This window comes from Anarrhichthys ocellatus, unplaced genomic scaffold (assembly GCF_004355925.1).
Source record: "Anarrhichthys ocellatus isolate YVR2014 unplaced genomic scaffold, GSC_Weel_1.0 scaffold87, whole genome shotgun sequence".
In the NCBI taxonomy this organism is placed as follows: domain Eukaryota; kingdom Metazoa; phylum Chordata; class Actinopteri; order Perciformes; family Anarhichadidae; genus Anarrhichthys; species Anarrhichthys ocellatus.
The window spans coordinates 819,826-831,395 of NW_022280117.1; the positions used below are offsets into that span (position 1 = coordinate 819,826).

The following is an 11,570-nucleotide window of genomic DNA, read 5'->3' on the forward strand; positions in this document are numbered from 1 at the left end:
TAATCACGTTTTTAAGTCTAGATTTTGCCAAAACATAAGGTAATGGATTTGGTTTAAGTTTATTTTATTCGAGGATTTATTTAGACTACCTATATATGCACATGTTTTGTACATATATTGAATCTTTAAAATAAAAAAATAAAATTCACGTCAACATTGGTTTTATTTTGAAACGTCTAGACGGAAGTTCTCCGTTTCAAAATGGCGGACTTGACAATAATGTCTAAGAGAAGGGACAGGACAGCAATGGGCCGCAGCCGATATTTATCCCAAACAAATCAAACTACCACCGGGACTCAGCCGTTAGTGATGGATAAACGGTAGTTAATGTGTTCTTATGCGGTTATACGTCGTATTTGTTTGTCGTTTTAAAGGTAAAGTGGTAGAGTTTAGCTAAACTTAGCAGAATTATTCTTCCAGTGGGAGGAAGTTTGCTGTGGCGGAGGAAAAAGAATCATAGGAACTATCCCCCGAAATCATAGGAACTATCCCCCGAAATCACAGGAACTATCCCCCGAAATCATAGGAACTATCCCCCTGACATCATAGGAACTATCCCCCGACATGGAGGACTCCGGCTCGGCCCTGGAGAAGAACGTCGCGGACCTCACGGTGATGGACGTGTACGACATCGCCGCGGTGGTGGGCCAGGAGTTCGAGCGGATCATCGACCGGTACGGCTGCGAGGCTCTGTCCCGGCTTATGCCCAAAGTGGTGCGTGTGCTGGAGATCCTGGAGGTGATGGTGAGCCGCAACTGCATCAGCCCGGAGACCGAGGAGCTGCGGCTGGAGCTGGACAAGCTGCGGCTGGAGCGGATGGAGCGGCTGGAGAAGGAGAAGAAGCACCGAAAGGTCCCCAAAAACACACCGATTAAAGCTGTACTGTTAGAGGAAATATACTGCTGACAAGTATTAGTAAATACATACACAGACTACATGTAGCAGGGACTCAAAGGTACTGTGATTTAACCTGAGGAGGAGGAAGTTATCATATTATTTACTGTAGTAAAAGTACCACTACTACTAATCCTCCAGTACAGGTCCTGCTTTGACAACGTTACTCAGGAAAAATATCAGTACCACTGTCACAAAATAAGCTCCATTACTAGTAAAAGTACACCTTTTAAAATTGTACTTTAGTTAAAGTATCAGTACCACTGTATTGAAAATATAAGTACCAACACTACCAGAAAAATACTCCATTGCAAGTACAATCCCTCCATTGAAAATACAAAGTACAAGTCCTGAATTGAAGATGAACTGGTTGTGGTACATAACAGTACAGAATACCACTTTAAAGTATTATGTAAAAAAGTAAAAGTTGTGAATTGAAAATGGTACTTAAAAGTATTATTACCCAGAAAATGTGCTTAAATATCAAAAGTAAAACTACTTGATGAAGAGAAATGGTCCCTATGAGTGTATATCTAATTATATACTTACTACATGTGTATATATATATATGCATATTTATATATATATATAGTTGTTTCATTGATCAGTTCATTTATTGTTTGGGTTTTAAACTTTAGACATTAGTGAGAGTTACTCGTGACAGTTACTGTAACACTTGTTTAGTCCGACCAGCCGTCTCACCCTCACAATGAATCTGTTTCCTGTCATTGAAGACGAGACGTGTTTGTCATGTCTTAGAGATGCACTTAGTTACTTTATTTAACTCAGTCAGATAGTTCCTGTTTGTTTAGCTTCAGATGATGACAGACAATCAGAACTTTATCCCCGACTCAGCAGGAAACTCTTCACACACTTATATTTGTCGAGTGTGTGATTGTTTCCAGTTAGTCACCAACGTATATTTGTTGGTGAGTTGAATTAAAGGGACAGTCGTGATCTTTAGAAGTGTTATGAGCGTCCTCAGCAGAACATTGCTTTGCTCGATCTGCTGTAGCAGAACAGTGACTGTGGAGAAGAACCTCAAACACACTTCAAACATCACGACTGTCCTGTTGAAGCTGCTGATGTCTCTTTAAACTCAGTATTGAGGATCTCACACACACTGGAGGGACGTGGTGGTGCTTTTACATCAGGAATGCAGCTCAGACGTCTATAAAAACACTTGATGTGTGAGTTCCTCGTGACAGTGAGTGAGCGCTCACCGGTTCACTGATTAACTGAGTCTCATGAGTCTCATGAGTCTCATGAGTCTCATGAGTCTCATGAGTGTGATGAAGAGATGAAGTGATGAGGTGGATGTTTTACGGCTGAGACGTCACAGCAGAAATACTCTGTTAAACTCTCTAACTCAGTATTGTGGTGTGGTACAAACAACGTAATGTAATGATTAGAATAACCAAAGATACCAAGAAAACCAAAGATATTCAGCTTATTATCAGTTTATATTCAGTTTATTATCACGTCTGACAAGAAAATAATCAGATCTTTAAGTTTGAGAAACAGGAAACAGATCATTTGGAGCATTTTTGCTTCAGAAAATACAATTATTTGATTATGAAATTAGCTGTCTGTCAGTCAACTAGTTATTGCTGCTCTAAAATAAATGTAATATAATTATTAAAATGCTAAAGTGTGTATTTTCACACAGTTTGAAGGTGGAGTACATTTTATCCTCTACAAACAGTTTTAATGCAAACTATATAATAACATTTCATGGGGCGGTGCAAAGGATTTATATTTGTTTACATATTTATATTTTACTAAGAGTTTGCAAATATTGTATGTAGCTGAAATAATCTATTGATTAGTTGATTTTTTTTTACACTATTTATAGATTTTCAGCCATCAGAACAAAAACAAACGTAACCGAGTGAACCACACGACCACAACATGTGACATTCTGATAATTAATCAATAATTCATATTTTAAGTCAAACTGTATTTGGTTCCATCTTCTTAAATGTGATGATTTGCTGCTTTTTCTGTGTTTTAAATCATTGAAAATTCAATATTTTTGGGTTGTGGACTGTTGAATATATGTGCAGAACAACGTACACAAAGAAAACATAAAAACAGTGATCCATAACTAAATGCAGATTATCAAACAATGCTAAACAAACAAACATGATAGTTAATCATCTCGTCTCCACTGGCTCAACGTAAAACGCGACATATAACCCGTTCTCTGCTCGGACACGTCAGCGACGTCTGACATCGTCGTGTGTGACACAGAACCTGATCAGAGAGACAGAGCAGCTTCTCTCTGCACACAGACGGCGACGAATTAAAGGACAAACTGGAACAAACCAGAAGAGAAAGAAAACGAATGCTGATGATTCAGAGAGAGAGAGAGAGAGTGTTGAAACAGTTATTATACAGGTGGCGCATAACGACATCCTGAAGGCCTCAAAGACCATGTGCTTGCTCAGATAAGGTCATCTTTATGATGTTTAATAATGTTCTGTATAGTAACACGTGACATGTCTTCCTGTCCTCCTGCAGGAGCTGGAGCTGGTGGAGGACGTGTGGAGAGGAGAAGCTCAGGACCTGCTCACTCAGATCGCTCAGCTGCAGGAGGAGAACCAAAGCCTCCTCACCAACATGTCCAACAAAGACCCCATGAGTGAGGAGGACCTGCAGAGGCACGAGGGTGAGGACGGCACACACACACTAACACACACACACACACACACACACACACACACACATAAAGGAAGCCTTCTCTAGTGTCTGACGGCGAGCCAGTCTTGTCTCTGCATCAGAGGCTCTTTCGTGGTTTCACACAGAGGACACAGTCACCCTGACACACTGTGGACAGACCAGCCTCAGTGTACAAGCACACCTGCTCCCCACACACACACACACACACACACACACACACACATGTTTGCACACAAATCAGGGTTCCCTCTGTACGGCTAAAAGACCTTTCTCTCCCAATAAAAAACAACGATTATGAAGAATTCAAACGATTTATTTGTGTGTGTGTGTGCGTGTGTGTGTGTGTGTGTGTCCTCTCTGTGGTCTCCAGGTATGACGGAGAGAGAGAGGCAGGTGATGAAGAAGCTCAAAGAGGTGGTGGACAAGCAGAGAGACGAGATTCGAGCCAAGGACCGCGAGCTCACGCTGAAGAACGAGGACATAGAAGCAGTAAGACATATTATTTTATCTTCTCCACGTAGAAATGTGTATTTGTCGCCTGCAGAGAGACTTCACCAGTAGATGAAATAAGAGAAACTCTTTTTTTTTATTATGAAAAGGTCTTTAAACTGCCTCAGTTTTAATATTTCATATTTAAAGAATAGTTCCCACAAGTGGCCAACACACACAGCACATGAAATGTATTTTTAGCTGTTTTCACTCATTCCCGTCCTCTCATACTCTGTAAATATTTTTCATAATTTACCCAGACTCCCTTGTTTGTGTCCGTGTGTTCCTGCAGCTCCAGCAGCAGCAGTCCCGCCTCATGAAAATCAACCACGACCTGCGCCACAAGTTCTCCGTGGTGGAGGCTCAAGGGAAAGCGCTGATCGGACAGAAGGTGGAGCTGGAGGCCGGAGCGCAGGCGCAGGGGCAGGAAGTCGGAGCCCTTCGGCAGGAAGTTGCACGCTTGAGGGAACGACTTCAAGGAGACTTGCCCGCCCGGAACCCAGAGGAACCCCCACCTCAGCCCCCCTCACCTGCAGAGGTAACGCAGGAAACCATCAGAAGACCTCCATCTGAGGGTGTAGACTGAATTTAATGTTGAAATTAGTTTTGCAAGAAACCCCAGAAAAATCTGTTTTAATAGATTCTATTATTATGTAATGGCATAATTTTGCAATGTAAGTACAGTGCATTGTGGGTAAAAATCTGGTCTGTTGTCTATTTTCATCCTCTTTTTGTCTCAATCTTTCTGTCCTGTTTAACATTTTGCTTTCTTGCTGAGCTGTCTATTCTGCGTGAAGCTACAGCCCGGAGACCGTTAACTTAGCTTAGCATAAAGACTGTCCAAAGGTAGAAGAGACCTACCTTTTTCCACCACATAGTCCCCCATAAAACCACAACTACAAGAAACTACATATAAGGTGTTAACTAATGAGCTTTAGACACAGCCAGGCTAGCAGTTCCCCTTTGTTTCCAGTCTTTATGCTAAGCTAAGCTAACCGTCTCCTGGCTCTAGCTTCACATTCAGCGTACAGACACGAGAGTTGAATCCATCTTTTCATCTTAACTCTCTGCAAGAAAGTGAATATGCTTAAAATATGCTCATAAATATAAATGCAGCCACAGAGGCCAGGCATATTATTGTTCATATGTTCCAGTTTAAAAGAGGTCTGTTCACTGATATTTTCCAAACCCATATAACATAATAAATCCCTAAAGAGCCGCGTAGCTTTGACCCAAAGTCAGTGAAAAGGAGGATTTCTTTGTAAACGGATAATAAAGTGTCTCTTGCTCCACCAGCGTGGCAAAGCTGCTACGGGGGTGGTGGTGGGGGCTGAGGGCTGGTCAGACAGACCCGACCCCTCTGAGCCGATGTTGGGCGGGTTTGACTCTTCCTCGCCCCCCCTGCTTGGTTCCCTCAGCCCAGAGGGCCACGAGGAGGATGAGGAGGATGAGGAGGATGATGAGGAGGATGAGGACGAGGCAGTGTTGCTTTGGGTAATACGGACGTGCTAGCTGGCAAACCAGAGTGGTGTGATTGTCCCGACTCTTAACTCCAAACCTGCACCTCTGAACAACCAGATCAGTAGAAACACAGCAAGCTAGACTAACATGAGTACGACCCAGAGCAGGTCTGACCCGGCTTGGCGTGCGTGTTACAGGACTAACAGAGTGTCGGCCAGCTGACCTTTCTAAACTTAGATCCTCTCGACAGCTCGGCCTCTAACAGCACTGACAGTTCTCCTTGAGCTGCACCGTGATTCTGAAGTTGTAGTTGAAAGTCCAACTAAAATTGCATGATGTTTTCTGCTCCAGTGTTCTCCTCTGGTGTCCCATATTTGCATATGAATTTGTTTATTTTCTGTGTACGTTGATGCCAGAACTTGTTTCCAAACAGCCGATCAAACTGCGTCATTTTAAACCATATTTGCATTTGTGACATCGTCGTCAACGGTCAAGTTTTCATCCCGATGCAGCACGAGTTTGAACAAATATGAATGAATATTAATGCATGTGTCCATCCACTACTGTTATGTTATTAGTAGAAGTGGCGCTACTTCTTCAGTGAGGTACCGTTAAACTATTGCAGAAGAAGAAGAAGAAGACAGAACGAGATGAGGTCATTAAGCTCCAGTCAAACAACGGAAAAACAGTTCTGTTTGTTTCATGTGAGGAAGAAATTACATTATTTTAAAAAGCAAAATAGTAAAACTAAATGAGACTTCTGTTGGACTGAGAATACGTATTAATGGTGTTTTTTGTGCTCAGTGCATGAGTGACTTCTGTCAGCTGCATGCGTCTTATTTTTTAACGGTGACAGTGAACGTCTCGTGTGTGCTGAGTTCAAAACAAAACGGAGTCTTGGCGTGAAGGGAGGAGGGAAGGGCGAACAAATGTATTGGAACAAGGCCCGATGTCTGACTTAGAGTTCACCGTTTGCCACCAGGAGGCGATGTGCGATGAGGACATGCCGGCTGTGTTCCAATATTTTACAAAGGTATCCTCACTTCCTTCCCCCGCCTTCGTTCCTTCCTTCCTGCCTTTTCTTTTTTCTTTTGTTTCCTCTCTTGTGACGCATTTGTCTCTCTGCAGGAGGCGCTGTGCGAGGAGGACACGGGGGGCCTGGACCCCAAGGACCCCAACCGGCCCCGGTTCACCCTGCAGGAGCTGAGGGACGTCCTCCACGAGAGGAACGAGCTCAAGGCCAAAGTCTTCATGCTGCAGGAGGAGCTGGCCTACTACAAAAGGTGCTCACGGGCACATAATATACATGTCAGCCACATGATGACGGCCATGTTGTTGATAATAAACCCTGTTTTCTTTCTGCAGTGAAGAGACAGAAGATGAGATTGTGACTCCGTCTTCGTCTCCGTCTCCTGAGCTGAGGACTCGCTCCCGTTCTTCTGCCCAGCCGGAGTCAGGAATCAAACGCCTGTACGTTGAAAACACAGACCTCACTCAGACACAGCTGCTCGTGGAAACACTCGACTGAACTTTGAGATTAGTTCAAGTCAAACGCACCCTCATTGCTTTGCATGCGCTGAGGAAAGGCTTATTAAACAAGTCCCCGCATGCTCAAACATTTACAGTTTACTCTTTAAGAAATATACAAGTTGAACCTCACCAGCAGTACCCGACGGTCGGGACTCTTTCAGGCTAGAAACATTGGCTTTGTGATAATATTTTAATATTTTTTGCTGCGCTGGATGTTAAACTAGATCACTTCATATTGAGTCTTAAACATCGACCGAACAAAATGTCACCACCCATAAAAGAATCACATTAGTTCCAAAGTTAAGATCCAACCACAGCAATAGTTGTGTAAAAACAACTTTCAGCGACTCTTAACTGGACACAGATCATTCTGTGCATTCGACCCGCTTCCTGCGTTTGTTTGGCCTGAAAAAACAAACAGCAGCCATTTAAAATTAGTCATGTTTCAGTGTCATTGGATCTTTTTTCTCCCAAGAATAGATGTGTGTGTGTGTGTGTATATATATATATATATATATCTCTAGAAAGCAAAAATGACTAACAACATACAATGTCTATAAACAAATACAAATAGTGTAGATGATTCAAGGTATTATCGGTGAATCTGACATGTTTTCACAATGTTTAGTTTCATGAGTCCAAAACCAACAAAACAGAAGAAAAGCTGAGACTGTTTTGTCATTTAAACTTTATACTCTGCTAAAGAAAAGTACTTTTATCGATTATTACAATTGTTCTGTTGACTGACTCACCAACATAGCTCTTTTTTTAATACTCATTTGTTACATGAGTGAACACAGTGCAGTGTAGTTAGGGAAGTGATCATGTGTCCCATCAGTCACGTGATAGTAACGGAGTGATGTCAGACAGAAGTATAACTGCTCAGTCTGTGTGCGTCTGAATACTCGTTGTTTATCTGCATGAAGGATGCTTCAGCTCTATCAGACACGCTCGCTCACCTCTCTGTGTGCAGCATGCTTTGGTCATAGGTCAGCTATAGCACATGACACACACACACACACACACACACACACAATCTTACTGCATGACTTCTTTTTGTTTAATGGGAACTTTTCATGAGAGGCCGAAGGTTGATGTGGTCCCTGCCCCCCCCTGTTCGTCTCCCCCCTCCACCCCCCCTCTTCTCTATACACCTCTACCTGTCTGTGCTTGTGTGTCTTTACCTTTGTGTAACAGGATCTTCACAGCCATTTTGCCGATGGTGGCAGCTGGTTTGATCCCAGATGACCCCACTTTACAGCCAATCAGACGTCTCATATCTCTTGTATGACCCTCTATCCGTGTCCGTCCCTCCTTCAGCTGACAGCCTCCCTCCCTTTGCATGTGCAGCTTGTTGAGCCTTTTTTCCCACCTTTGTAGTATTCTGGTTGGCTGATTGTGGGGCTGTCTCGTTATCATTGTCCAATGGGACGATGGCGGATCATAAACATCAGCCAGTCAGAACTAACATGTAGTCTGTTGGAGTGACGACATGTCTGCAGCTCTAAACTCATAAAAATCATTTACAAACTAAAGCGCTTTTAGCTCTTTTCCAAACAGTGATTGAATAACTTATAACAGGCAATGACCTCATCGTGTTTCACTCTACTTTGCTGCACTGATCATTCACTTCCAGTTAAAACATAACTTATTTTATTGTGAGAGTTCTCTGGAGCATTCAGGAAGCTGTCAAGAGCAGATAAACTCATTTGTTTACAGTAATAATACCAAGAAATCTCAATTAATTTGCCAAAAATAATAACGGTAACACTGCTTCACTGCCCGCACTACATACGTGTTCACTTCACGGACACGTCCATCAGTGGACTTCACACTAAATCCTCTGTCTCCTCTCCACCCGTCTCGTCTCTTAGGTTTAGTTTCTTCTCGCGGGACAAGCAGCGGAGCTCGCAGCGCGGCGGGCAGTTCGACGCGGACCTCGGCTCGTGGACGGGGAAGGACGACGTGTACACGGAACAAGCCCAGGAGGCTTTACAGCACATGTAGGGTCACCGGACAAACTCCAAAAACTCTGAGCACTCCACGTCCATCACTCGAGGCGGCTCGTTGAAGCGTTGGACTGCAAAACCACGACAAGTGACTGAAAATAGCACGCGCTCCTGAGGTGAGACAGAAAGAAGAGAATCCTTAGAAATGTATTTAAACACCTGAGAATACTTTACATACATGCTGTATATCTCGGTGAGCACTGGCACATACAGACTTTAAACAGATGTTAGAGAATATGTCGGAGGAGAAGGCAAACTCAAGTCATAGGATGGAAAGGGGAAAGTTGGTTCCTGAAGAGGTTCAGCGGGTGAAAGTGAGGACACAGAAGAAGGCCGGGGACACAGACGTGTGCTGCTAATCTAAAGTAATGTTTGCTCGTCGATGAAACACGAAGGTTTTACAGTTTACGATCGATCACAGAAAGCATTCAAAGATGAGAGCAAGCAGCACGTTTGTGTCCCTTTTTATTCGGGTTTATTTAAAACGTCTCCTGGTTCACGTGAGCAGCTCGTTGGTTCATCACCAGCACTTTCACACCAAACTGTGCAGCTTCAAAGAACAGGCACAGAGTTCAAAGCTTTGTGTGTAAAATGTTTCACAGAATCACAAACAGATGCTTTTTATTTATAATCATGCAACATGCAGTAAGTAGGTATGGAAGCCCACTTCTGCAAGAAAAGGAAGAAATAAACACAAACATATGACCTGATAAAAATAAAATGTAAAAATAGTTTATTTTGAATTACTATCTCTTCATTTTTACTTAACAAATCAACTGTTTAGTAAACAGATGCAGAATATTAGAAAAACAAGCTCATAACCTTTAAACACTCCAGAAACATTTTACAGAAGCCGTGTGTTAAACTCCTTTACCTTGTTTTTATATATTAGTAAAGATAAACTATTTTAATTATCATGTCTATATTTAGAGAATGCTTAAAAGATAACTCTGATATTCCATGTTTTTCATATTGTCAACAAATCCCATGAAAACTAAACACAATGAGTGAATGTTACTGACTAGTATTACTTCATCACCATGAACACACGGCAGTCTATTACACATACTGACCTGAGCACCACATGTGGATTCATCCGCTGCTGAAAATAGACCCAAACAGAAGCACTGATTCCTCCTGTTTGTTGTGTTTGATGCGTTTTTAAACATTCATGTCTTCAGGAGGAAGGAGTGGGATTCAGATATCATCGAACAGTTTTGGTCTTTTCATGAGATTTGTTGACAATAAGTGAAATATAGAATAACGGCAGCTTTAGCTTTATCCTTTAAAATCACTCGTATCTTCCTGTAAGTTTGGCATTGAGACATTATTTTTGCAGGATGAAAGGAAAACTAAAGAACTGGAAACATTAAGGATCATGTTCAGGGTTTACCACTAAGTGATGCAACATTAAACATTTCAGTTTATTTTTCTAAAGCTACCTTTATCATATTTATAACGTCGTATTGGGGCCATTAAAAGTAAACAATATAAATAAAAACAAGATGTATAACAATTAAAAACAGAGCCGGGGGAATATTCTGATTAAAAACTTTTTTTGAAAATAAGTTATTTATTTTAGATTAAAGTGGTAAATCTACGAGAAAAATTTACTCTAATTAGTATTTAGTTTTCATATGAAAAACGCCCAATTCACAACAATGACTCTTCAAAGTCTGAATGCTGAAGATGTTTTTATAAAATAAGTTTTTTTTATTTCATAAAGCGATAGCGTCTGTGGTGTGATGAGGTCGATCCAAACCTGCAAAGTGATGTCAATTCTCACCAAAAAACCCCCGAATTTTTCAGAAATGTTTTCTCATAACACACAAATTTATTATTTATTCTTTAAATGTATACTTTATAATCTCAGAAAATATCACATTTTTTTCTTGTAAATTTGTGGTATTTCTTTATTGTTAATTGTGATTTTTTGTTTTTGTTTTATTCTCTGAATTAAACCGCCTCCCCCGGCTCTATACGCTCTACTTCACAGCAATATATAGTTGTACATTTAGGTTTGTTAAATGAACCCGTTGACTTGTGCTTTGATGCATCATTTATACAAAAACTGAAATATAAACATGCTTCCAAAACTATGTTTTCAAATCGTTACATAATAAGTAACATTTAGATATTCCTCAGATTGTGTTGAGGCTGAGAAGTTGTAAATGACAGAAAGCTGGAGTGTGGTTTTACAGCTGAACTCTGATGTTCCCCTGAGAGGAGAGCGAGTCTCTGTGGAGTGTTTAACAGCAGAGGAACCTCGTTATCTTTATTTATACTCTGAGGTGAATCAGTGAATGTAAAACGACAGGAACACCACGACGAGTGTCTAAAGCAGCTTTTCACGTATTCACAGATACAAAAGTGCAGCGATGAGACGGCATCGTATATTTAGATTTCACCTGGAAGTCAAAGGGACATTTTAGACATGAAGACACTAAAAAGGGAAACTGGTCAAAAATAAGACGTGTCCAAACTCTCCAGCTCAGTATTTCAGTC

The 11,570-nt window shown here is 41.5% G+C and overlaps 1 protein-coding gene across 6 annotated transcripts; it reads left to right on the plus strand.

The window, feature by feature from the left end:
* The first annotated feature begins 209 nt into the window (after nt 1-209).
* rilpl1 (Rab interacting lysosomal protein-like 1) lies at nt 210-10,323 on the plus strand. Of its 6 annotated transcripts, XM_031875227.1 has the most exons (10): nt 210-852; nt 3,418-3,565; nt 3,947-4,065; nt 4,358-4,603; nt 5,362-5,559; nt 6,509-6,559; nt 6,655-6,809; nt 6,892-6,996; nt 8,254-8,341; nt 8,931-9,018. In XM_031875227.1, exons 1-10 carry the CDS (start codon nt 565-567, stop codon nt 8,934-8,936), a joined length of 1,404 nt encoding a protein of 467 aa, XP_031731087.1. In that variant the 5' UTR covers nt 210-564; the 3' UTR covers nt 8,937-9,018. The 6 variants fall into 6 exon arrangements, with proteins under 6 accessions (XP_031731087.1, XP_031731086.1, XP_031731088.1 ...); XM_031875226.1 differs by lacking the exon at nt 8,254-8,341 and having other exon boundaries at nt 8,931-10,323; XM_031875228.1 differs by lacking the exon at nt 8,931-9,018 and having other exon boundaries at nt 8,254-8,347.
* Nucleotides 10,324-11,570: the final 1,247 nt, after the last annotated feature.